Source organism: Mus musculus, chromosome 5 (assembly GCF_000001635.26).
Source record: "Mus musculus strain C57BL/6J chromosome 5, GRCm38.p6 C57BL/6J".
Classification (NCBI taxonomy): domain Eukaryota; kingdom Metazoa; phylum Chordata; class Mammalia; order Rodentia; family Muridae; genus Mus; species Mus musculus.
Window position 1 is genome coordinate 122,730,999 of NC_000071.6, and position 27,476 is coordinate 122,758,474.

Here is a 27,476-nt window from a genome sequence, read left to right on the forward strand (position 1 = left end):
TGGGCTGCTGGCTCACCCAGGAGCAGTTTACATGGCGGGGTGGGGGTGGGGGATGAGCTGTGAGCTCTGGGCATCTGACTTGCTGTCAACGTTAAGGGAAGGAATACCAGTGTAAGCAGAAACGCTGCAAAGGACCAGGTACCAACCAAAGAACCCCCGAGAGGCCCGGGCTTTGCACCATTTTGCTGTCTGTTTATTTCAAGTTTACACAGAAGCTTGATCACCTGTGGAAAAACAACCGAAAGCTCATCTTTTTTAAGTTCATGTTCTTGTAAGTGATAAATACACAGTATTTAACTTTATACACCTGATAAAAAGGGAAATGCATAGTAGAGAGGTCACGGGGAGTCAAACAGAAGCGGAGGGCACTGGTCACCAAATATAAAAGTCCCAAGTCCCACGAAACTCGAACCCACAGAGCTGGAGAAGACAGAAACCAACAATCTTCCCTAGCACCTTGGGAGCCAATGGAGGCTGTGGTTGGCAATGTAAAGTGCGCCCCCTGGAGGATGGGCGAGAGTTGCAGGCCTAACCTGGTGTCAACTTGCACAGATGTTATCCTGCGCCTAGAAAGGTTCAAGGATAAGGATTCTGTCCCCTGGAAAGGCCAGACCCTGGGAGGTGGCCTATGCAGCCCCAAGGGAGAACAAGGGGCTCTGTAAGGTGTTCTGGGAGCCTATGAGACGCATGGGGGGAGGCAATAAAGACAGAAAGAGAGGAACGAGGCTTGTGCTTTCAAGGCCAAGCTGCTTACACGCGAATCACGGGTGAACCAGCCATGGAAGGAATTGTGGGCAGCCCATCTGCCCACAGAGAAAAGCCACTCTGCCCGGCTCCTCTCCTCACTAATGATACTTTTGAAAAACAATTATTTGTGCTCTAATGCTCTAGTTATGGCTGGACCTCTTACACTTTCCACGGCAGCTGGGCAGGATGGGGGTGGGGGGAGGGGGACGGGGGGGGGGGGAGTCACTCCTTTCCACAGCTTTCTTTGGTGTTTCTTTAAGAAAAAAAGTTACCCATGCAGACCTCTCGATTCCTTCTTCCTGAGCAGCTGGTGGCTGCGTGATTGCCGACAATCTTAAGACATCCTGTCGAGAGAAACCACGGCATTGCCCAGAGGGGTTGTGTAAACACAAGAATTCTGCAGAGCTCTGTATCACGCCTACCCTACTCGGGCAGGCCGCTCAGCGTCCAGGCAGACGAGCTGGGACCAAGCTGTATGACCTGTTGGCTTTAACCATAAGGTGGCTATTGCAAACTAACGGAATGCCATCTGTGGCCAGAAAGGGTGGAGCTACTGGGCTGTTTCTCCTTCAATTTTAAAAAGGGAAAAGTGACAGGAAGTCCTTGGTCACACAGACCCTCCCCACACTGCAGTCTGTACCTGGATCCTAACTGCTTATGTGACAGCAGGGATAGCGGCTAGACCACAGTAAAGAGCTTAACAAACCATACGGAAGGAAGCCAGGAGGGCCTGGCCTCCGCACAGGCCAGAAGTCGGTTGTCTGGGCCCCATGACTGACTGGCAAGACAGCCACTACCAAAGCACTGGAAACCAGTCTGGAAGCCCCCCTTTAACTTCCTGTTTGCTTCTGTGTCCCTGGGTCATCACACCCAAACTTCAACCAAACTTCCAATATTGGTTGAAAGTCAAAAAGGTTCCTATTGGCTCTCTAGGTTTCTGGCTACAGGAAAAAAACAAAAAACAACAACAACAACAAAAAAAAACCCGAAAGCCCTTTGCCCTGAGGAACACTCTGGGGTTTGACACTTTGCTCTACAATGGCACCCTGATGTCACTGATATCACACTACAGCTTTGCTCCTAAGCTGAGTGACAAGTCTTGCCTAAGTGGCCCACAGGGAAACTGATGTTTCATTGTACCGACCAGACATTCTGGAAAAGGAAAGAAAGTTTACAGTCTCTAGAATACACAGGCAATAAACAAACGCAGCTGCTAATATACAGGCACAGGTCTCACCGGCTCTCGGTCCCTGTCACACAGCCGCACAGAGGGACACCCATCCTGGAAGCTCCAACCTTTGGAACTTGTGAACCTCTCCGGAGTTCTGGCTAGTCAGAGACTTGGAAACATCTCTTGAGCTGTAAGCCATGTAATGTACATGAAAGAGCAGATTCCAACCTGAAGTTGTTGGGTTTTTTTTTTTTTTGTTTTTGGTTGTTTTTTTTTTTTTTTTTTTTGCCAATTTACAAAGAGAATTAGCTTAGCTGACAATCTCAGAAACCCAGTTGGAGCAGCTAACATGAAGTGTGTTCAGCCTCCAGACAGACCTCTACCACCACAGCTGAGGAATGCTCGCATTCAGGGGTGCAAAGTACCCCTCGAGCATTTCAACTGCAAGCCCTTGTAGTTTTCCTGACTATAATTATACCCATTAAAAAAAACACACACACACACTTAAAAAGTCCTCATTACAAATAAATGACATGGAAGTTCCCTGCAGCTACTGAGGGCTAGCCCTGTCTTTCCATGATCCTGGAAGGCGCCCAGGCATGGGGTTTGTACGTGGGTCACACCGATCCTTCTAATCCGCCCCCCCCCCCCCAGTGTAGCCCCAGCCGGCAGGACTCGCCCCACGTGATTCTCCACGCAGCTCAAACCCCACACACATTCACCTGGTACATCTGACATGGTTCTGAATTCACAATGGAGGGGGCGGGTTTTTGTTTGTTTGTTTGTTTTTGGCATTAAAAACATTTTAAAAAGCAATTGTCCCAAAATGCATGTTGGTTTCGGTTTGCAACTCCTCACACCCGCCGGTCCGGCCAGCCAGCGGCCAAAGTCGACGACATGGAGTCAAGTCCTTTTTTTTTTCTTTGTCCCCTTAGACAACAAAGGGAAAGAAAAAAAAGAAAAAGAAAAACCACAAGAAAAACAACAGCAACAACAACAAAAAAAACAAAAACAAAAAAAACAGATAACCAGAGACGACAGTCAAGGCTCTACACACGTGCTTGGTTTCCGTAGGACATGCTGCTATGGAAACGCAGGGTGCAGCAGCCCCGTGCAGGGCCACACAGCCAGGCATGCGAGGTCAGGTGGTCCACGCAGCTACTCCGGCTCCATCACCTCCTCGGGCTGCAGTGGAGGCATGCGTGGTGGGGAGCCAGGGGCCGGAGCCCCCCAACTTTCCACGCAGGGACCACCTTTCACAAGAGCACTTCCTCCTCCCCCACAGGGGCCGGCTCTGGGCCCCGGGGGCTGTCTTCGCTGCCTTGCTTCCTGCTCGCCGAACAGAAAACCAGCATTAAGACTTGGAGAATTGATGGCGGAGCCCTGACCGACTCCCACCTTTGCATGCCTCTGCTCCCACATTCCCACGGGTTACATCTGATCTTTTTGATGCTCTCCCCGTTCCTACTTGTTCACTTAAATATTTCAAAGACTTTGCCTCCCCTGTAAATGGAGAAGCAAGATTTACCTGAAAGAGCAGAAAACTATAGAACATGCGACCTATGGAACACCCCAAATCACCCCAAGGTCCTCCGGTGGGGTATGTTCTCTGAGGTCTACAGTGCTCTCTCCTCTCTCTACCCTCTAGGCTAGGAGTGCTTATAGAACACAAACTGTGACACCTGTCCTCAGTTGCTCCACTGTGAACTCCTGGGACAGTGGCAAGGATTTGTATGAATCGGCAGGTACATGGGGCCTTCAGGAAAAGCCTGCCACACCAGCCTACCACCCTAGGCTCACAGGAAGACTCCTGGGAGGGGAAGGAAGATCTCCCCCTTCTAGGAAGAGGCCCTCACAACCCCACTAGACCTGCCTGGCGTGCCAGCCATGGATGCGGCTTCACCAGACGGATCGGGAGCTTAAAGGAGTGGGCTCAGCCCCAGGCTTCCTTCCAGCCGAGTCTGCTTCGTGGGAAAAGCCACTGGCCTTGTCACTCAGGGCTACTGTCCCCACTCTCAACCATGATCTGTGTGCTCTACCCAAACAGGGGACTGGGTCCCTACACAGGGAAGGTGAACTGTGGTATCCACACGTCCCCAAGAAGGAACTACCTACGTTTGGGAATTACATTATCTGGTCTTTTTAATTTCAGAGAAGGATGTCTGCCCTCAAAGCTGCCGACTGGTGCGGACAGGCCCTACAAATTCCCAGCCCTCACGGGTAACCTAAGGCGATGCTGTGTCCACCGAGTAAGGAAAGAAGGAGCCGTACAGTACTGAGGCGAGCTGAGTCTGTTGGAATATTGCCACTTCAACCTCATCGAAAATAAACAAAGAAGCAAGAACAGGTTCGTTCACGGTCCAGTTGAGAGGCTGCCTTGGTTTCAGCAGGCCTTTGCTCAGAGAAAGGCTTCACTTCTCAGTAACACAGAGATGGGAACTACAGGTCACCCGGGAACAAGGTGGGGATGAGGAGGCCATCTCCCTAGCTGCTAATTCAGACACATCTTCCCAAACAGCAGCAGGTGCTTTCTTATATCACATGAGCTCCTAAGGCACAGGTGGCCGATGAACAGCCTCGTATAATGCAATTCCCAAGGAAGAGAAACTTGATTCAAAGGACTACAGCAAGTTCGCTCATTTGTGACAGCCTAGACAGAAACACTGTCCACCAATGGATCCAAATACTGCCATCTAGCTAAATACTATCAGTTACAACAAGGCATGAAGCGCTGGCACAAGCTGCACTATGGACAAGCCTTGAAGACATGTCAGAGAGAGAGAGAGAGAGAAAGAGAGAGAGAGAGAGAGAGAGAGAGAATGGCCAGAAGTGAAAGGCCACATACTGTATCACCCACTTACAAAAACCCGGCAGAACGGACACATCTGTAGAAAACTGGACGGGCATCAGTGGATGCTAGGAAATGAGACGTGCATAGACACAGCTCAGAGGAGGAGGAAGGTTCCCTCCGGGGCGGAAGCTATCTTGCTGGCCAGAAAGACTCCACCGCACACTTTAGAGTGATGGGCTATGGAGTGTTAAAATCATGTGTCTGCCAAGCTGACCTTCTCCTTTGTTTTGCAGGGCTGGGGATGATGAAACCCACAGCTTTGTTGCACGCACTCTACCAAAGAGCTACCAGCCCCAGCCTTTGACAAGGCCACTGTGTGTCTGTGTTCACATTCACACATGTATGCAGGCCAGAGGTCAACTTGAGGCAATTTCCCCTGGGGTACTGTCCGAGGAAAAACTTTGTTCTTCGAAGCTGGGCTCAACAGTGAATTCTAGGAACCTGCCTGCCACCACCTACCTGGGACCTCACGCTCCCTCACCTGGCATTTTACATAGGTTCTGGGGCATTGAGCTCAAGTCCTCAATCATTTAACAAATGATCTCCCTGGTCCCCATTAAGCTAGTTTTAACAATGGAAGTGGCTGAGAGGAGTTCCCGATACAGTCTGGCAATATTATCAAGGAGGACACTGGGATATCTACCCTAATCCAGGCTCTCAGGGGAGTGGGGTTACCACCCAACATTACAGAGGCAAAAACATTCATCTGCTCCAGAAGTTGTAGGTTACATGGGCCTAGACATGCAGGCAGGCAGGAGATGGCCCAGATCCTGCTAAGATAACTTCTAGCTTTTAACCCACTAGAGTTTCAGAAGAACCCTCGTGAGGAGCCCCAGAGTACAGCAGGCCTGACCTATGCTCTGTGTGTGCGTACTTAGGTCACGGCCCCCAGAGCAACACCAGACTCCCATCGCCATTGACATGCATGGGCAATGCAGCTATCCATCCAGTGGGCCTGAAGAACCTGGGTAAGTTCGCAGGCATTCCGGGTGGAGCGCCATGCACCGCAGCCCAGCCCGCATGCACGACACGCCGTGGGACCCAAGCCCCTGGATGCCCCTCGCTGGAAACCCAGAGGCCCTCAGTGAGCCAGGCACAGCAGCCCCGGCTGAAGGCACGTCTTGCCTGCTGGAGATGCCCACGTGCTTGCTCTGCAGCTGACCGCCCCCAGGCCCCAGCGGAGGGGAGGCAATGGCACAGGCAGGCAGACAGGCGTTTACCTTGGGCTCAGACAAGGGCTCCCACTCCCTGGTTGGTTTTTTGCTGGAATTGCCAGAGGGAGGGAAAGGGGACATGAGAAGGGACCCTGGGGATGTCCCCCAGAAGGCTAGACAGCAGACCCTTGCATCTTCCAGACAGCCTGTACTGAGGTGGTCGTTTTGAGGTGAACGGACATAAAACGGTGTGTTTACATAGAAAGGGCCCAGAGTGAAACCATCCCGTGTTTCTGTGGCCACTGAGTGCTACAACCCAGAGACGCCCCAGTGAAAGAGTAAGTCCTCAGAGGAAGGTGGAACTTCAGGGTGGGTAACACTGTCCATAGATGGATGCTGGCTGAGGTGAGGAAGGCACAATAGCAAAGCCAGTGTGTCTCTCCTGGGATGGCCCAGGGCTTAGCTTCTAGTACCCCTTCCCAACACTGGAAGGAAGATGGGGGTCACTCACGTGAGCAGGTTTCCAGGCGCTGACAGGGAACGTTCCTCCCGGCGGCTACCTTCGAACGGGTTCCCGAATGAGCGCTTTCGAATCATGGTCTTTACCAGGATCTGAGGAAGGAGGAGGAGGATAGCAGTGATGGCTGGGCCACAGGAGGAGACTCGACGGACCATCTTCTCCTCTCTGGTCCCGGCCAGCTCCCAGAGCTCATGATTCTGGCAGGCCCTTCCTACCCAGGAGCTGCCAGCCAGAGCCACCCTGAACCTAGGGGCAGCTTGCTTCCTGCAGCTCACTCCCTGGCTCCCCTAAGGTCCAGGCTCCTGGCTCTAACATGTGCTTTGTCATAACCCAGTTCCAGTCTACCCAGCCTCGAGGCCCTGTGGTCTATTGCTGGAAGTCACTTGAGACCACCCTACCCCACTCCAACAAGAAACAAGCTGTTATATCATGGTAATTCTTTTCTTTCTTTTTTTTTTCTCCCCAGACAGGGTTTCTCTATAGCCCTGGCTGTCCTGGAACTCACTCTGTAGACCAGGCTGGCCTCGAACTCAGAAATCCGCCTGCCCCCCCCCCAAGTGCTGGGATTAAAGGCGTGCGCCACCACTGCCCAGCTCATGGTAATTCTTGGGGAAGAGATGATGTGTGTTCAAAACTGAGATTGGATTCACACAGATAAATTTACCATCATAAGAGTTCCGAACCTCTGAGCCTACCAAAGTCTATGGATGCTCAAACCCCTTACACGGAGTTCAGTGTCTGTATTTAACTTTTGCATATTCCCGGGTTTACTTTAAACCATCTCTAACATAACACCGAACACTATATAAACAGTTAATATTTAGACCCTATCAGTTAGGGCAAGACAACAAGCCAGGTTTACATGTTCGGTTCAAACACAATTTTCCATTTTCATGTTTGTTTGTTTGTGGTTTTTCAAGACAAGGTTTCTCTGTGTAGCCCTGGCTGTCCTGGAACTCACTTTGTAGACCAGGCTGGCCTCGAACTCAGAAATCTGCCTGCCTCTGCCTCCCAAGTGCTGGGATTAAAGGTGTGCGGCACCACCGCCCGGCATGTATTTTTGACCAGTGGTTGGTTGCGTTTATGATGTGAAAACCAACTATATGCAACTGAATGGGTTTATTTCATTGATCTGGTTTCAGATTTATATTACCCTAAGGAAAAATCCCCATGCCTGTATCCTTTCCCCTACAGCCCTTGGCAACCTCGAATCTTCCTGTCTGTGTGGATTTACCCAGTCTGGGCACTCGCTAGAATGTAATGTTCACTGGCCTTTTGTGTCTGTTTCTTAATTTAAAAAAAAAATTCTTTTTTGTTTTCTTTTTGAGACAGGGTTTCTCTGTATAGCCCTGGCTGTCCTGGAACTCACTCTGTAGACCAGGCTGGCCTCGAACTCAGAAATCCGCCTGCCTCTGCCTCCCAAGTGCTGGGATTAAAGGCGCATGCCATCACGCCCAGCTTTAATTAAAAATTTTAAGTATATGAATGCCTCGCCTGTACGAATGTATGTGCACTGTGTACACCCCTGGATGCATGTATGTGTGTACGCTGTGTACACGCCTGTGTGTGAGAAGAGGGTGCTGATCCACATGGAAATGAAGTTGTGGATAGATGTGAGCTGCCAGGGTGCTGGGGTCCTCTGCAAGAGCAGTAAGTGTCCTTAACCACTGAGCTATCTCTCCAGCCCCTAAAAAGGGTTTTAGTCTGTGCATCACATGCATGCCTGGTGCCTACAGAAGCCAGAAGAAAGTATTGAATCCCCTGGAACCAGAGTTGCTCAGAGCTGTGAGCTACTATGTGGGTGCTGGGAATTGAACCGGGAAGGAGGAGCAGCCAGTGCTTTCAACTGCTAAGCCAGCTTTCCAGCCCCTAAAAACATTTTGATATCTTTTATGGGTGGTAGTGGTGGTGGTGGTGGTGGTGGTGGTGCGCATGCACGTGTGGAGGTCAGAGGGCAACCCCTGCTGTGAAGGTCTCTCCTTCCACCTTGTTTGAGAGAGGGTCTCTCTAGCTTTTCACTGCTAGCTGGCAAGGGTGTTTCTAGATGGTTCTCTTATCTGCCTCATGTCTCCTGGTCAGGGAGTTCTAAGATAACTCTGACTTTTTACATGGGCTCTGAGGTTCCAAACTCAGGCTGTTGGGCTTGTGTGGCATCCCTAGCATGTCTGTGACTCCAGCTCCTAGGGACCTGAATGCCCTCTTCTGGTCTCCATGTGTGCACAGGTGTTCATCCATGTACAATCACATATGCACACACGAGTAACTGCAACTTTAAACATTTCCAAACGTAAGGAGAAGAAGCACTGATTGACAAAAAAGGTCGAAATATTCAAATGTCCATCTGCTGGAAAGCGTAAAGATGGTGGCATGTCTGTAGAGTAGAATATTCGGTCACCAAAGGAATGAAGCACCAATATCGCCACAACATAGGTGCTCCTTGGAAATGTGGCACTAGTAAAAGTCAGACACAAAAAGGCCACCGTACAGGATCCCAATGATAGCAAACATCCAGCACAGATCAACAGGGAAAGTGGAGCAGTGGCTCCTACAACGAGGTCGGGAGAGAACGGGACTGGGGTTTCTCGTGATAGTCTGAAGACAGCTCAGCAGGGAGATGATGACCATGCTCTAAGTGTCCCAATTGCCAATGAACAGAGTAAAAGCCACACACACCCAGGTAGCATAACACTTCCCAGCACAGCTACGAGAACCAGCAACTTCACTCTGGGAGGTGTCCCTCCCTGTCAGCCTCCGCTCCTGCCTCTGATCCCACGGGAAGGTTGTGCCCTGGGTCCCTCTTTCCTATGAGGTTGGAGCCTCAAGAACAGATGTCAGCTCACCTCTGTCATCTCAAGCCTGGCACGTGACAGGCACTCAGTATTTCCTGAGTTACAGGTACATAGAGAAGGCTAGACCTCATACCTACCCGCAGACACCTCCTAGCACCTGCTACCCCTCGCTGCCCCAGTTCGCCTGACCCCAACCCTGCAGGCTCTTCCTGTGCTCCTGGAACCTCTACTTTCCTGATCCTTCAGCAGTGTGCGTTTTCTGGAAGTTTCTTGTTCAACATTGCCTGTCTTGTTCCTCCTTGTTCAGCTGTCTCTCTGTCCCCTGCTCAGCAGGTTACAACACCCCGCCTTTCTGCATTCATCCATTTCTTTTTTTTTTTCTTTTCTTCTATTTTTTATATTTCATGATTGAGTGGTTTGCCTGAGTGTACGTGTGTGTGCGTGCGTGTGCACAGCAGTTGTATTTCTGGTGCCTGCAAAGACCGGAAGAGGCTTCAGATCCCCTGGAAGTGGGGTTCCAGACAGCCGTGAGCTGTGGGTGCTGAGACTCTAAGCTGGGTCCTCTGCAAGAACAGCAGATGCTCTCAGTCACCAAGCCCACTCTCCAGTCCCTTTATCCACTTCTTAAGAGAAGGCCCTTTTGACCCACTGTAGGACCTAGTGTCCCTATAGCCCATCTGTTGTACCAGACACGTTCTCCTTGGTGTGACCATCTGCCTTCCAAGGAAGGCAGAGAACACGTGTTGTACTCACGGTTGTTCCCTTCCCTGAAGAACCACTTAAAAATGGTTCAAGAAGCCTTTCTCCAACGACAAATACCTACTGCAGACCCCCAGAGTGTGTGCGTGGTGGGGGGGAATAGACCCACCCACAGTGGCATGGCGTCGGACCCACTTCCTCTCCCACCACAGGCACAGGACGGGTGAGTGGGGGGGAGGAGTGGACTAGGTCAGGTGAGTGGGTGTGGTCATGCAGAGTCCCAGGCAGAAGAAGAAACAGGGATGACTGCCCAGCCCTGGAGCTCAAGTCCAGAAGGAGGCAAGAGTCAGTGTGGGGTAAGCCAGAGAGAGCAGGTAAGCAAAGAAGAGAGCAGGAGCCAACTCGCCGATTCCCAAAGGGGCCTCTGAGCCGCAACGCTTGCTTTGCAGAGCCCAGGGCCTGCTAGTCTCCTGGGGCTGGGCCTGGGGCGCAGGATGGCCAAACATAATCTGGGTGTCTAAGAAGGCTATAGGTGCTTAGAGCCTGAACCCCTGGGCCTCCCAGAAACCCTCCTAAGGGGTTGGCAGTGGGGTAGCTCCTACAGTCTCCTAGGTGAAGCCTGATGACAACTCTGAGCTTTGTTTTCCCAGGGCGAGAACCCAGATTCAAGGCCACAAAAAGGAGCCCAGTGTCCCACCCCCTCACCCCCACCCCCGGCAAAACCCTGTGTCGCACCCGGTCTGCAGTGTGGGGTGGGAGCTGCTGGCCCTGAGAACCTCCCACATAGGAGACATGAGACATGCCAAGTTAGTTGCTCTGGAGACCAAAAACCTCACCAGCTGGGAACTCCACCTTGGACACTTGGACTCCAGGCGATTGCTGACTCTAGCCTGCTTGTCCTCATCTTCTCGGCCCCTCTCCCCTAATGTGCTCTGAAAGCAGGAATCCTAAAAAGCAGTATGATGCCTGCAGGGGGCTGGCCAGCTCTACAGAAATACTGGAGCTCCAGGGTTACCTAGTCCAGTGGGTGCCTATGGGTCAGGAGTAGCCCCCAACATGATGCTGACAAAGATCCCACATCTGCTTGCTTCCCGGGCATCTGGCCAGTGTCTAGCCCTGCCTCGGGCTCTCTCTGTTCTTGTTCTTGGTCAATGGACCTGCCCGCCTTACCACAGTTGCCAGGCTGGGAATGTGTTTGACTGAATTCTCGACCTCCTCTTCGGTCACCTCGACCAGTGTGCAGTTCTCGTCCTCCGACGGCAATGGCTCGGCCCCGTGCCTCGTAACCCAAGGGTGCAGCTTCAACGAATGACAGGAAGGGTAAGGGACAGGTGCCGCTGGTCACCCGCAAGGTCCTGCCAGTGAGCAGAGCCAGGGAGGGCATGCAGGAGGGAGAGGCCAGGGCCTGGGGTCTGGCATGCAGAAGAACTAGTGATCCAGGCATAGAGGTGGGTGAGTGAGATGGGAGGAGATGAGAAAAAGCAGAGACAGAGAATGGGAGATGCCACCGAGCTGTGATGTGTGCAGAGACAGTTCTCCATCTAGCCCCCCGATCACGAAAGGAACCACCAGAATTTGGCATCAACTTTGCCCCACTGCCCCAGGAGTATCCACTGATCCCCAGAAACTCAACCTATCAACATAGGTTCTGCTCTGAATACTCGTGTTTTCCCAGTCCACCGAAAAGGAAACAAAGAATCACGGTAGGTCCAGATGGAAGAACACACTCACAAGGGGACCCAGGCCCCCTCTCTGGGGTCCAAGTCCTTATCTGTGTGACTTTTGGACCCTCTTAAAGACACCTGTGCAGTTCAAGTGAGCCAGGCACCTCAGAAGCCCGGGAGCATGCCTGAGATTTCTTTCTTTTTGAAAGAGTCTCAGGCTAGTGAGATGGCTCAGTGGGTAAGAACATTGACTGCTCTTCTGAAGATCCTGAGTTCAAATCCCAGCAACCACATGGTGGCTCACAACCACCCGTAATGAGATCTGACACCCTTTTCTGGTGCGTCTGAAGACAGCTACAGTGTACTCACATATAAAAATAAATAAATCTTTGAGCTGGAGCGAGCGGGGACTGAGCTAGCAGGGTTGACTGGAGCGAGCAGAGGTCCTAAATTCAATTCCCAACAACCACCTGAAGGCTCACAACCATCTGTACAGCTACAGTGTGTTCTCATATACATTAAACAAACAAACAAACAAATCTTTAAAGACATGGTCTCACACATCTCATAGTGGCCCCTGACTTACTATGTAGCCAAAGACAACCTTAAACTTTGATCCTGCCTCCACCTCCCACCCCCAGGCACTGTGACTATAGGCATGCATCACAATGCCCAGTTTATAAGGTATTAGAGACTAGAGTCCTGGGCTTCACACATGCCAGCCAACTGTTCTATCAACTGAGTGACATTCCAAGCCCCATCTTGAGATTTTTTTATTTTTAAAGGGCCAGATGTGTGTACTTGGCATCGACAGGGGTGTACAGGGTGGTGGGCAAGGTCTCTGTTGTTAGTACTTTCTACTCCAGGGTAGAATCAGCAGGGAAAGGTTGACCTGCCCACTAACTTCCCCTGATTCTGCAGTTCCTCAGGGAGCCAGCCCACATCTTCGACAGGGACACGAAAAGATTTGAGGTTCAGCTGCCCAGAGCATAGAGCACACAGGGGGCCCCCAAGACCACTCGTGGAGGGACGGACACCATCAGCACAAGCCAATGGGAGCAAAGCACAGGCAGCCCAGCTGATGGGTCCCGGGTCCCATTCCTCCATCACAGCGGATATAACCAGCCACACTCTTCCCTGCCCGCAGCAGCACCCAGCAGCCCAGAGGCTCCAGGATGTGGAGGGCAGTGATGCAGGAGAGGACTGAGCCAAACGTTTCCAAGCACAGGGCGCGGGTCTCAAGAACTCGCCTTCTTAGCTAGCGGCAGCCACGTACCTTGATTTCAGGCACCACAATCCTGGACTCTGGATTTTTGTCCAACATCCGAGTGATCAGATCTTTCAAGTCTTCGGCTATATCGGGCCTGGGGATGACAACAGTCATAGGTAGGTCACAGAAAACTCAAGAAGCCTGACAGCTAAGGAATCAGAAAGTGGCGCAATCAGCAGAGAGGGACTACTTACTGGTCGGGAAACTCCAGGGCCTGACTCTTGATCTTACTGTGCAAACACATGATTCGTTCATCCATGAAAGGGCACTGCGGAGAGAGCGGGGAGTGCAGTGCTCAGTGGTTGCCACCTGTATCCTTCAGTGCCCCCTGTTATTCTTCAGGGATCACAGCCGAGAAATGAACAGCAGTGGCCCAGGCTGGGGAGGTGGGAGGAGCTATTCCCCTTCACCCCGCCCCCAAATCAGTAGAGGACCAGGAATGTCTCAAGCCTTCATCAACCACGAAACTGACCTGCTTTGTGTCAAAGCTTCAATTTCCCACTGACGCAAAAGCAAACTCTTCCCCACCCACCTACCCAGGGAGCAATAAAGAAGCCGAGAGTAATATGTGTGCACACTCTTGCACATGTAGGTATGTGTGTGTGTGTATGATTATGAGTGTATGTTTGTATATGCGATTATATGTGTTTATGAGAGAGAGAGAGACAGAGAATGTGTGTGTATGTATGTGTGGGTGGGTGTATGTGTGTGTATGTATGATTATGAGTGTGTATATATGACTATGAGTGTGTGTTTGTATGTGTGATTAAGTGTATGTGTGTATGAGAATGTGTGTGGGTGTGTGTGGGGGGGTATATGTGTGTATTTGTGTGTATGTGTATGTGAGTGTGTGTATATGTATGTCTGTGTGTATGTATGTGTGTTTTAGTGTGTGTATGTGTATATGTGTGAATATGTGTGTGTATGTATGTGTGTTTGAGTGTATGTGTGTGTATGTGTGTTTGAGTGTGTGTATGTGTATGTGTGTGTATATGTGTGTGTATGTATGTGTGTGTGTGAGTATGTGTATATGTGTGAATATGTGTGTGTGTCTGTGTGTATGCAATTATGAGGGTTTGCCCTGGCTCAGGACTTTCTGTGACTACACAGCCAATCCACATCGTCCTCTCCCTGGAATGAGCTCCCCATCAACTGCTTGTTCTCTCCAGTCAGGTCTGACCAAAGCTACCCATGAGCGGCCCTCTGCAGAGTAGACCCACCTCATTCTTGCCAACCACACCATCCCCAGCTGGGCACCTAACCTGTCATTTACTGATAACTCCTTTCCACTGTAGCCTCAACTCCACCAGCTCAGGGCTTCCTGGCTGGCTCTTTCTCTATAGAATGAATTCCAGGAGAGCCAGGGCTACACAGAGAAACTCTGTCTTGATAAACCAATTAAACAAAAACAAAACCACTCCCTAAGTCAATAATGCCCTACAAACCATAATTCCCATTCCCATTCTATCCCTGGCAATAGTAGTAAGGAACACCGATGAAAAGAACATCAAACTAGTACTAAGTAAAGCTGAAGAGAACTCAGTGATTGATTAATGATGTCTGTCTCGGGTCCAGGAACAGACAGAGGTGGTATATTTGTTGTGGTTTTGCTCTAAACTCATCAAGTGTCTATAATCTTCATAGACTCTGTTGATTCTTCTGTTTCTTTCAACCATTTCCGTATGAATGAGAAAATCATAGAGACATGTCTATTACAAAGACTATTTTTTTTTAAATCTATTCATTCAGCTGCGGAGATGTTATTTGCAAATGAGAACTGTCTCCTTGCAAGGCAACCAGCCACCCACAGCCCTCAGAGAAGATAGGACACGCCATCCTCTTACCTGGCCAAAGACAAAGCAGTACAGCGTCACACCCATGGCCCAAACATCCAACGCCTGCAAGAAAAAGAGACCTCACTGTGATAGACAGTTGTTTATGCAGGTCCAATAACCAAGTCTACAATCTCCCTAGCGCAACCACCTTCTCTTAATCTACCTTCTTGGGGGTGGAAAAAAAACCTCCTTCCTCCCTCTGCTGCCTGGGACGTGATACACCAGCATGGCCAATGAAAGCCCAGCTCCCCACAGCCATAGTGGATAGTTGAAGTTTCTTTGCTGTCGCTGTTCAGTGAGCAAAAGCTACTGAAGTTGGTTACTTGATGGGAAGTAGCCTGTAGGTACCAGTGCCTGACTCACGTGCAGGGCAACTAGTTCAGGAGAATGGAGCTGGGGGAAGACACCCATCCGATCCTTGTGTGAGTTCCTGGGTCCTGCTGTCCCAGTTCACGGGCGACATGACCCAGTGGACTTGCTAAACGTGTATCTCTTAACACTTAGAACTCAAGGACGCTGATACAGGCAGAACTCAACAGACCCAGACCTACCTTTCCGGAGAAGATCTTGCGGGTCTCTGAGAGCGACTCGGGTGCCATGAAGGCAGGTGTGCCCACGGTGTTAGACAGCAAGGCGTCGCTGCCCTTGAACTCGTTGCTTACACCGAAGTCGGCAATCTTGATGTGCCCGTCTTCCCCCACCAGGAGGTTGGAAGGTTTGATGTCCCGATGGATGATCTTCTGGTAATGCACTAGACACAGAGGAGACCAGGAGGAGACGGGGCAGGGAGACCCCGTGAAAATCTCCACCTGGCCATGCAGCCCAGCATGTCCCTGATGCCTCATGTCCTAAGCCCCAGGTGCCCTCCCCAAACACGCTGTGAAAGACAAGGAGAAAGTGTGTGCAAGGACCTTTACACGATTCTCAACACATCAACCGCCTATAGCAATTTTTAATCGCCGGTCGCAGCCTAGAGTCAAACATAACTTCCTTTACCAATGGCTGACACTTGTCATGGCCAGCAAGTCCCCCGAAGCCAGAGTGGGCTCATGTGAAGGATGAACCACAACGCAGAACAGGGGACTTAGCTTCTCAGTGGATATAAGCATCAGGCAAAACTATGGTCTGGAAGTCCCAAGCACCAAATCTAGGGTAATGATGAAGAGCTTGGTGATGTAAAAAGAGCAAAGGAGCTGGGAGTGGTGGCGCACACCTTTGATCCCAGCACTCTGGAGGCAGAGGCAGGCGGATTTCTGAGTTCGAGGCCAGCCTGGTCTATAGAGTGAGTTCTAGGACAGCCAGAGCTACACAGAGAAACCCTGTCTCGAAAAAAACAAAAAACAAAAAACAAACAAACAAACAAAAAAAGCAAACTGAACAAGCTAGGGGAAGCAAGCCAGTAATATCCCTCCATGGCCTCTGCATCAGCTCCTGCTTCCTGACCTGCTTGAGGTCCAGTCCTGACTTCCTTTGGTGATGAACAGCAATGTTTAAAGTATAAGCTGAATAAACCCTTTCCTCCCCAACTTGCTTCTTGGTTGTGATGTTCTGTGCAGGGAATAGAAACCCTGACTAAGACAGAGACCGTGCTATGCCTGGTCTTCATAGAATGGGCTGGGTTCTCAAAAGTCACCAGTGGGCTGGGGTGATAGCTCGGTCAGCAAAGTGCTCACAGGCATGAGATCTGAGATAGGTCCCCAGCACCCATTTGGAGGAAAAAAAAAACAAAAATAAAAACCAGCTGAGCATGGTGTGCACACGCCATCCCACTGATGGGGAAGGGGAGATGAGCGGATCACGAGGCCTTGCTGACCGGCCAGCTTGCGAGCTCCAGGCCAATGAAAGACACTGGCCCCAACCACCCCCAAACAGAGTCTCTGTAATCTCCCCCAATCTACTAATAAAAAGGTTATTCTCATCATAAAAATAGAAGAAAATGTTAAAACAAGATAGAGAGCTCCTACGGAAAGACACTGAGGTTGTCATATGTAGGAGCCCATATATCCACATTACGCCAATGTTCTACAGTTGTCTCTGTAGCAGGGAGAAGGTCTTCTACTGCCAAAAGATGGCCCCATCTGCAGCCCACATAGACCTGTGTCCCCACCCTCCTGCTTTACTCCAGCAGGGAAATGAGATACTTTCCACTCCTACCCACTGGCTGTGATGCTAACTGCTCCAAAGGCGCAGCGCCTCCCCTCCCATCCTCCCCCCACCCCGCCCCGCAGTCCCCCCTCCCCCAGGGCATGGCTTACAGTACTCTATGCCTTTGATCAGATCCTGGAAGTAGAAGCGGGCCTGGTCTTCGGACAGTGGCTTGAGGGTGGGCACTTCCATTACAGGCCTGAAAGGGCGACACATGTGTAAACAAGGGAAACCAGATGCAGCTAGCCCTGGCTCTCTCCCTCTGAGCCCAGCTCCCCTTGCTCAGCTTTCAAGTGCAGAAGCCTGGCATTGGGTCCAGCAGACAAACACTCACCCTTGGTTCACCAACTCAAACACTGTGGGGAAGAGAAGGAAGAAGCCATCATAAGTCATACGGAGACACTGTGACTCTACCTCCCTCCTATCTATCCCTCCGCCCGGGAGGACTTCAGAGACACACAGTCAGCTGCTCAGCGTTACTAAGTGCTACCAAGGAGGAAAAGGACATCTGCTGTCCCCTGGGCCCTACTTGGATTTTATTTCTTGTATTCAAAATAGCCAAGAAAAAGTTATACCTGAAGTTGCAGGTCTATAATTCCCGCTATTTAGGAAGCTAAGGCAGGAGGATTACAAATTCAAAGCCAGCTGGAGCTATACAGTGAGTTTAAGACTAGCCTAGCTAACTCAGTGAGCACCTGTCTCAAAAACTAAAAGGAAGGCACAGGACATAGATTAGTGATATAGTGCTGGTCTATATCAACTGGCATACATTAGGCTCTGAGTTTGAGCCTCAGGAATGGATCACACACATATACACAGAGACACACAGACACACACACACTCAGAGACACACACACACCACACAGACACACACACACACCACATAGACACACATACACACTCAGAAACACACAGACACATATATGTACTCACAGAGACACACAAAGGCACAGACACCACACAGACTCACATACCACACACACACACACACACACACACACACACACAAGGAGCTTGGGCATAGGACTAAGACCTTGTACATCTGAGGCAAGCATACTATCACTAAGCTATATTTTCTTGTGTTTTTCTTTAAATTTCTTTTTTAAAAAAATGATTTATTTAGGGGCAGAAGAGATGGCTCAGTGGTTAAGAGCACCGTCTGCTCTTCCAGAGATCCTGAGTTCAATTCCCAGCAACCACATGGTGGCTCACAACCACCTGTAATAGAATCCGATATACTCACATATATAAAATAAATCTTTAAAAAAACAAACAAAAAATTATTTAAGTATATGAGTACACTCATGTTTTTCTTTAAATTGACCCATTTTTAATTTTTTCCCCTTCCTTTTTGAGACAGGGTCTCACTATGCAGCCCCTGGGGGCTGGTCTGCTAATCATAAATACAGATCCTTGGCTTCTGCCTCCTGAGTGCTGCAATTAAAGGCGTGTGCCACCATCCTTGATGTCTTCACCATTTATAAAGGAGTCTCTGATGACACACCTAAGCTTTGGTGTGGGAATTGTATCCAGATGTCTGAGTGTCCCATCACACTCTAAACACCCCAAGCGGCTTCCCAAACTCACCGTACTTACTCCTGACCCCTCTCCCTACTTCTCCAGCACCAAGCTTTTTATTTTTTAAGTCCTTAAAGCCTTAGGGACTTTTCTACCTGCTCCTCCCTCTGCCCAGATGCCCTTCCCCAGATTAACATGGCCAACTCTTTGACAATCAGCTGTTAGACGCTCATCTCCTATGTGAGGTGGTCTGTCCACTGTCCCTGACATCACCCTAATTAATTACCCTTAAAATATCTAAATTCTCATTTATTTAATTATTGACACTATTTCTCCTATCTAGGATTGCGGCTATAAAGGTCTCCTCTTTCTGATCATGCTATCCTCGGTGCCTAGAACAGCTCTGAGTATACAGTAGGTGCTCAATAAAGAGCTGCAAATGAACACATAAGAGATCTAAATGTTAAAAGTTCCAGCAAGAACTCCTTGCTATGCCCTGCTTTAAACCAGATGTGTGAGGTATGGTGGGGAATGGCTGGGCCGGGAAAGAGGAGCCCGTCTTTGGTGGCTCCAGGGCTACAGCTATCCAGAGAGGACACCTAGGCATTGGCAGACACAGCTACTTCAGGGTGGATGGAGGGAAGCAATCTTACCCATGTACAGATGGTCCTCATTAGGGTCATCCAGGACCTGATGGCACAGTCACCCAGGGACAGGAGCAAGGAGAGAAAGAACAAATATGAGCAAGAGGAAGTAGGAGTGTGTGATGGCCTGTGCTTACAGTGGGGAGCACTTTCCACCCTCAGGAAGGAGTACTTCCCATTCACAGGGGGAGTATTTCCCACACAAAGAAAGGAGCACTTCCCACTCATAGGGGAGCACTTCCCACCCTCAGGAGGGAGCACTTCCCACCCACAGGAAGGAGCACTTCCCACTCACAGGGGGAGCACTTCCTACCCTCAGAGAGGAGCACTTCACCCACAGGAAGGAGCACTTCCCACTCACAGTGGGAGCACTTCCCACCCTCAGGGAGGAGCACTTCACTCACAGGGGGAGCACTTCCCACTCACAGGGGGAGCACTTCCCACTCACAGGGGGAGACTACCCACCCTCAGGGAGGAGTACTTCCCACTCACAGGAAGGATCACTTCCCACCCTTTTTCCCAGTCAAGATAGAAATTCCCAGAGTATGACGGCAAGTGCATCACCTATCCTCAAGCTCAGGCCTGTCCTCAATGTTTGGATACCCTGAAGAGAAGAACAGCGGGAGGAATAAATCCTTCCCGGAAACACCCCACATCTGGGTGCCAATCCAGCCCATCTCCTAGGAGACATGCCCTAGGTTTCAGGGTAAAACGTAAAATCTACCTGAACTCAAGAAGTAAACCCATTCCTCCCAACCCTACCAGGACATGCCGCCATGCCTGTTCCTGCCTCTCTCCAATGGGCAGGTCTCAAGCTTGTCCACTTTGACTATCTTGGTGATGTCCAATACTGTCCCAGCACACAATAGGTACCCAAGAAACACTGATATATCTTTCTATGATTTATTTATTATTATACATAAGCACACTGTAGTTGTCTTCAGACACACCAGAAGAGGGCATCAGATCTCATTACAGATGGCTGTGAGCCACCATGTAGTTGCTGGGATTTGAACTCAGGACCTTTGGAAGAGCAGTCAGTGCTCTTAACTGCTGAGCCATCTCAGCCAACCCTGAAACACTGATATATTAACAGAATGGTCGTGTGGTCTTGCTGAGTTGAGTCAGATGCACGAGCTACTGGGGACAAAAGAGATCCCACTAGGACTCAGTACTACCTCAGACCATGCTACCCAGGGTTTCCGCTAAGATGGCCAACTCCAGCAATGGAGGACTGAGATCAGGAAAAGGTAACTGCTTGCTGCTTACTCCCTGTCTTCTGGGGAGAGGGACACAGGCAGGAACCCCAGCTAGTCTAGGCCGTTTGTCTCTTCCACCTCACCCACCTTCGCCAGCCACCCCAGATACTCAGGACTGCAGGTATACGTGGGCATTCCATCTGGAACTTTGAGCGCTCCTGTGAGGACAAGTTAGACCCAGGACCCATATAGAGTTCTGTGGCCAGGGTCTCCAGGCAAGGAATGGCAATATTGGGAGGCAGAGGCAGAGGCAAGTGGGTCTCTGTGAGTTGGAGGCCAACCTGGTTTACAGAGGGAGTTCCAGGACAGCCAGGGATATTCAAGGAAACCCCGCCTCCACAGTGGGGGTGGGGGAAGCACAAACTGGAGCTCAAATCACAGCTCACAACCACCTGTCCTAGGGGATCGGATGTCTCAGGCATCGGCATGTGTGCACCCCATCATACAGACATGATTAAAAGTTCAATAATAAATCTCTTTTAAAAAGTGGAGCATGGTGGCATAGGGCAGGCTTACAATCCCAGTGCTGAGGGGACAGTCAGGTGGATCCCTGGGGGCTGCTGCCCAGACAGCCTTGCCTAGTTGGTGAGCTCTAGGTCTGTAAGAGACCCTGTCCCAAAAAAGGACAGCGCTTCCTGAGGAATGACACCCAAGACTGACTACAGTTCTCTGTAAGTATGTACATACACGTGCACTCACCTATGCACACGCACACGCAAGGTTGTTTTTCATTAAAAAAAAAATTACACTTAATCATGTATAACAGAGTTACTGTTTTTCAATTAACAAAGAATTTAAAATTCTGTCCAAGCCGGGCATGGTGGCGCACGCCTTTAATCCCAGCACTCGGGAGGCAGAGGCAGGCGGATTTCTGAGTTCAAGGCCAGCCTGGTCTACAGAGTGAGTTCCAGGACAGGGCTATACAGAGAAACCCTGTCTCGAAAAACAAACAAAAAAAAGCAAACAAACAAATAAAATTCTGTCTATTTGTGGTTTTGATTGGGGGTTGCTTGTTTGAGCCAGGCCTGCTGGGGAACCCAGGCTGACCGAGCATCGGGAAGCAGGTGTGTCTAGCACTGGTTTAAAGTTTAATGGGATGCACAGGAATAAATGTAACCAATATGAGCGCAGCGGAGTGAGCTCTGCGGCAGCAGTGCAGTGAGCTCTGTTGAGGTTAGAAACGATGCGTTCCCTACATCCCTACAGGATCCTGTGTGGAAGGCCCAGTCCCCCAGCTGGCATACCGTTCGTTCGTTAGTCCAGGGTAGTGGCACAACTCCGTAAATTCAAAAGGCATGAGCCTTAGCGGCAACTTCCCCCTGACACTTTCGCAGGCTGCAGGCACTGCCCCCACCCCCAACACCCCCACCCGGCACCCCCCTACCAGGCTTCTGCTTAGCCTCAGACTCGACCCAATGAAACCAGCTGAACACCATCTGCAAACAGCCTTGGGCCAGGATCAATCTTTGTGTTAAGTTGTTCTTCTAAGTATTTGTTACAATGACTAAATGTTTAAAAGCACAAGTCATCTTGAGACAAGAAAAAAAAAAAAAAAACTCAAAAAACCATGAGAATTGCTATAGCTGAAGCAAAGGTTGGCTAAATATTGTGCGTTCTGAACCCAGCTCCTCCAGTGTTTATAAACGGAGGCTCACTGGAGCACAGTCATGCTTCCATACTGATTTGTTTGTTTTTGAGGCAAGCTCTTGCTCTGTAGCCCCGGCTGGCCTGGAATCTATTATATCTACTAGGCCGACCTCAGATTCACAGAGCTCCAACTCCCTCTGCCTTGTGAGTGCTGGGATTAAATGTGTGTACGACTGTACCCTGCACTATTGTTTGGGGGGTTTTAAGTTGTTGTTATTGGTATCTTGTGTGCTTATATGCACTATGCCTTTATGTGGGTTCTAAGGATCAAACTCAACTCATTGGGCTTCTATTATGAGGAGCCAAGTGCCTTTGCCCACTGAGTTATCTCACAGGACTTCACTGATTTGTATGTGTCGCTACTTCTGTGCTCCAACTATCTGCATGTCTAGTAGAAAAACAACCAACTTCAAAGAGAAAGAAGTAGCTGGACGGTGATGGCGCATGCCTTTAATCCCAGCACTCGGGAGGCAGTGGCAGGCCTTCTGAGTTCGAGGTCAGCCTGGTCTACAGAGTGAGTTCCAGGACAGCCAGGGCTACACAGAGAAACCCTGTCTTGAAAAACCAAAAGAGAGAGAGAGAGGAGGAGAAGTAGGTAAAGGGCAAGCCTCGGAGCTCTCAGCCTCAACTTTTGCATCTGTAAAATGGGGGCGAAAGGCAGTCTTGAGGAAGCAATACTATGTAAGGCAGCAAATTCCTCAGCCTAGGACTCAAGGAATCCTAGCAATGAGGGTCTCTTACCAAAGAGATGGCTAGACCATCAGCCCTGCCTCCCCTCCCTCCTCACCTCTACCAGCTTCACCACGTTGGGATGATCCAGCTTTTTGAGGATAGCAATCTCCTGGTACACTTGCTCGATGGGGCCCCTGGGCTGGATGCAGCCCCCTGGGGCTGGGCGAGCTCCTCGTGGTGGGGGGCGACCTGCAGGAAGCACAAGGAATTAGGGCAGAGACCTTCTACCGCCGAGGGCATCTGCTAATGGGACAACGGAAGGGCAAAGGACTCCCGGGAGCCTCACACAGCTTTCTCTTGACAATTCCCTGCTACTGGAAGTCAGGGAGGTGGGATTCCCCAGGCCTCTTGTTCATACTGTAAATCCCCTTTTCCTGTCACATGCCCAACCAAAGTGACAGCAGCTCACTAAGGATACTGGTCCAGTTCAGCTCCCTCAACATCCCAGGGAAGTGGCTGCAGTGTAGCTCAGCAGGTAGAGCGCTTGCCTAGCAGGCACGACGTCCTGGGATGGATCCCAGCACTGCATAAAACAGGGTGTGATGCACCCCTAAACTCTTGGTACTTGGAAGGTAGAGAGAGGAAGATCAGAAGTTCAAGGCCATCCTTGACTACAAAGTAAGTAGAAGGCCAGTCTGAGGTACATGAGATGCTGTCTAAAAAGAAAAAGAAAAACTACAAACGGCAAACCAAACCAACCAACCAAACAAACAAACAAAACCAAAGGAAACCTAGTGTGAATCAATCACTTCCCTTTGGGGCTTAGATTCCCCACTGGATAAAATGGACACAAACATTATTATCCCTCTCCTCCGTGCACAGAAATGGTACAGGTGCACCAAAAAGCCAAGGAGAGGAAACAAAAAGACGTCAATGAGAGAGAAAAAGAGAGCCGGCTGTGCCAGGATGGAGCGTTCATTACTACTCCGTCGAAATGTGAGAACTTGAAGACCAACCGTTAAAACCGTGACATCACACATCCCGTGCGAAGATGTCAGTATTGGCAGGACAGGATGCAGCTGTGGCCAAGCCTGGGCAAGGAAGACGGGCAGCTTCAGCTGCTGAAAAGGGTGTGCAAGGAAAGGGGCTGACGTAAGCCTCGGCTCGGGAAGTGACCATGGGAGACAGGAGGAGCACACCTGCCACCCGTCAGGAGGATCCGTAGGTCTGAGGCTAGCCCGGATTGGATGGCCTCAAAAACAAAAGTGAGGACAAGCTGTGTGGTGGCTGGGATTACAGGTGGCTGTCACACCCACCTGCAGCCCGGCTTTATGTGTTCCAGCAACAGTGAGGCTCGCTGGCTGTGAGCTCTGGGAATCCAAACTCCACCTTCACACTTAAAGGGCCAGCACTTTACCCACTGAGCTATCTCCTTGGGCCCGCCCTGTTACTATCTTACTTTTGAGGCAAGTGTTGCCATCCACTGAGCTATCTTCTGGGCCGTTACTATCTTTTTTTTTTTTTAAGATTTATTTATTTATTATTATATGTAAGTACACTGTAGCTGTCTTCAGATGCACCAGAAGAGGGTGTCAGATCTCATTACGGGTGGTTATGAGCCACCATGTGGTTGCTGGGATTTGAACTCAGGACCTTCAGAAGAGTAGTCAGTGCTCTTAACCGCCATCTCTCCAGCCCCTGTTACTATCTTACTTTTGAGGTAACTATTGCCAAACTGGAGATTACTATGTAGGCCAAGCTGGCCTTGAACTCACAGACACCCCCCCCCCACCCTGCTTCTGCCTGCCAAGGGTACCACCATGCCAGGCCCAATATTTATTTTTTTTTAAAAAATTCAACATTTTAAATGTGTTTTAGTGGCTCATTTCTTTAAATTATTCTTCTACTTCATGTATGTGGTTTTATGCAAGAGGGTGGCAAGCCTTGTATTTCTGACGCTAGGATTACAGGCTTGAGTTCCATGCACGCTGATCATTGTGGTAGTTTTTAGGTACCACCATCACCACCAGGTGAGTACAGAACATTTTGTTGCTCTTTCCAAAATTCTGATTCTTCCTCCCGCTAATCTACTTATATAAATTATATAAATGGCATTATACAGTGAGTGACTTTTTGTGTCTGGCTTCTTTCACTTAACATGCTTCCACTCGAGTAATAATAAGAAATATGGCTGCATATTAATCCACCATATGCATACACATTTCACTTACTCATTAGGCCACTAGAGTTGTTCCCGTATGACAGATGTTGTGAATAGTGTTTCTAGCCACACGCATAGATAAGCTTTGTGTGTTTTTCATTCTCTTGGATACTAGAGAAAAGTTGCTGGGTCCTAAGTGGTGACAATTAATATTGGTAACTAGAAAGAATCTACAATCACCTGAGAGATGGCATCTGGAGGATTCCCACTGTTGCACTAATTGAGGTGGGAAGACTTGCCCACTGTGGGTGGCACCATTCCCTAGCCAGGAATCCTGGAGTACATAAGCAGAGAAGGGTGCTAAGCACAAGCACTCATTCCTCTCTGCTTCCTGACGGTGGATACAATGTAAACAGCTCCTCTCTGAACTCTCAAATAGGAGCCAAAGTAAAAGATTTCATCCTTCAGTTGGTTTTGTCAGTCTTTGATCAGGACACCAGGAAAAGAAACAAAGACACTGCTAACTCCACATTCAGCTTTTTGATTCTTTCTTTATTCTGGCATGGGAAGGTCAGAGGTTAACTTGTAGGAGTGGGTTATGTCTACCCTTGTCCCGGGCCTAGGGGTCAAACTCAGGTCGTGAGTCTTGGCGCAAGTGCCTTTACTGCTGAGCCATCTCTCCAGCCCCCGAACTCAGCTTTTAAATAAAAAACAAATTAGGACCCACAGCAGGAAGCTGAACACTGCTCTCAGGAGAAGCCCTGTGTGGATACGGTGCCTTCCCGGAGTCCCTCTGCTGGCCATCACACACCCCTGGCTCGGTCCCCACACCTTAGAACAAAGGTGCACAAAACTCACGTGGGAAGCCAGCCTGTCGGATCAGCTTCTTTTTGGACAGCACTTTCATTGCCTGCAGAAGAACAGACCCCCCACCCCCACCCCCAGTCCGGTTAAAGGTGGAAGGAGGGAGACGCAGGTTCTCTCCTCTCCAAGCCTCTCACTGAGCTCCCAAGCCCTTAGCACCTCAGGACAAGGTAGTGAGAGCCTGTGTCGCCAGCAGGAGCACACTGCTACTGGCCTATGTGAAGACGTGAGTCCTGGAGTTGTGCCAGTGCCAACCCTGGAGTACTCCCAAGGTTCCCTGTCAGCAGAACCAGCTGGGAACCTCTGAGCTCAGGACTCATGCCACTGGGTCAGTCAGGGAGCCAGAGCTGGAGCAACGGGCCAAGGAAGGGAATGATGGCTCCATGCCCAAAGTCACATTGTTAGTACATGCGAAAGGTTCGAACCTACACTGCACTGACTCAAGAGCCTCAGCTATAAGGGCACTATGGCCACCTATTGCCTTGTTTGGGGAATGTGGAATAGGCAGGAAGGGCAGCTCGGAGCAAGGGTATAAAAGACACTAGGCAGCCGGGCGTGGTGGCGCATGCCTTTGATCCCAGCACTCGGGAGGCAGAGGCAGGCAGATTTCTGAGTTCGAGGTCAGCCTGGTCTACAAAGTGAGTTCCAGGACAGCCAGGGCTATACAGAGAAACCCTGTCTCGAAATCACTACCCCCACCCCCAAAAAAAGAAAGACGCTAGACCATCTGTAAAATGGGGGTGTGGCTTCCTCCAAAACTATCTAAGAGTAGGATGGGAGAAAAAATACCCAAACCTTGATTGGAGCTGAGTGCTGGGAACTGAGTGCTGGGAGCTGAATGCTAGGAGCTGAGTGCTAGAGCTGAGTGCTGGGAGCTGAGTGCTAGAGCTGAGTGCTGGGAGCTGAGTGCTGAGAAAGAGGCTTTTCTTTAGATGGGATGGTGATACTCACGTAATAAGTATTGTCATTTTCATTGTAGGCCAGCTTGACAACACCATAGGAGCCCTGGATAAAGAAACGCATGTGATGTACTAGCAAAAGCCATGCTCTGGGAGATGAGGACTCTGGCAGGCTACAGGCTCACTGGGCAAATGTACTCTGAGACTGCATTCTGTTAAGACTTCCCATTTTTATAATCTAAATTAGCTGCTAACATTTAAATGGGAAGAACTAACATAAAAACCCAGGTTTTAAAAAACCTGGAAAATCTCCCAAACATAGATTTTATTTCCATACAAAAGCAGTTTATCACAGACCTCCTCACTCCACCCTATAAAAGTAACTTTTATACACCTGTTGTAAATATTGGCCACTGCCTCCGTCTGCTAACTTAGGCCTAGGCCTGGAAGCTTCTGGCCTCTGTACAATCTTCTCTAGGCCTAGAATGTTTTCAGCCACACCACAACTAGAAAAACTTTTTTTTCCCCAGGAAATAGCACAATCTCTGGGTTCTTACATTCAAATATCCTGCAATAACACTCAGGTCTCATACCTATGGCATCACTCATGGGATCTCACGCCAGTTAGCTTCAGTCCTCACCACTCCTTCATGGTCTTATACTTAACATACTTAGGCCAGGGATGCTACTAACTTACCTTCTGTTAGTGTTTGAGATTTTAGACCCTGCAATGATACTAACAAAAACAGATGGGGGAAGGGGAGCCCCATTAATGTGATGGGGACAATCAATCTCCATGGTAACATAGGAATTCTCCGGAAGTTTTCTGAACTGCAGAAACCCATCTAATTTTAACATTATAAATTTAAAAAGGCGTGGTGCTACACACTTTCAGTCCTGGCTCTTGGAAGGCAGAGGCAGGTAGATCTCTGTGAGTCTGAGGCCATCCTGGTCTACAGAGTGAGTC

The 27,476-nt window shown here is 49.8% G+C and overlaps 1 protein-coding gene across 12 annotated transcripts in view; it reads right to left on the minus strand.

Moving 5' to 3' along the window:
- Positions 1-27,476, minus strand: part of Camkk2 (calcium/calmodulin-dependent protein kinase kinase 2, beta) — a 61,143-nt gene that overhangs the window by 12,619 nt on the left and 21,048 nt on the right. For 3 of the 12 annotated variants that reach the window (NM_001199676.1, XM_017320763.2, XM_030254307.1), the window contains 14 exons: positions 26,562-26,615; positions 25,605-25,656; positions 22,701-22,834; positions 19,017-19,053; positions 17,180-17,201; positions 16,956-17,044; positions 15,252-15,451; positions 14,710-14,763; positions 13,060-13,133; positions 12,872-12,959; positions 11,102-11,230; positions 6,435-6,535; positions 5,990-6,032; positions 172-3,247 (listed from right to left, as the gene is read on the minus strand). In NM_001199676.1, coding sequence (NP_001186605.1) covers positions 3,077-3,247; positions 5,990-6,032; positions 6,435-6,535; positions 11,102-11,230; positions 12,872-12,959; positions 13,060-13,133; positions 14,710-14,763; positions 15,252-15,451; positions 16,956-17,044; positions 17,180-17,201; positions 19,017-19,053; positions 22,701-22,834; positions 25,605-25,656; positions 26,562-26,615 — 1,248 coding nt within the window. In that variant the 3' untranslated portion in view covers positions 172-3,076. Of the gene's footprint in view, positions 1-171; positions 6,033-6,434; positions 6,536-11,101; positions 11,231-12,871; positions 12,960-13,059; positions 13,134-14,709; positions 14,764-15,251; positions 15,452-16,955; positions 17,045-17,179; positions 17,202-19,016; positions 19,054-22,700; positions 22,835-25,604; positions 25,657-26,561; positions 26,616-27,476 lie in introns of those variants that run through there. The other 9 variants (XM_006530230.4, XM_006530231.4, XM_006530236.4 and 6 more) reach the window with 7 other exon arrangements.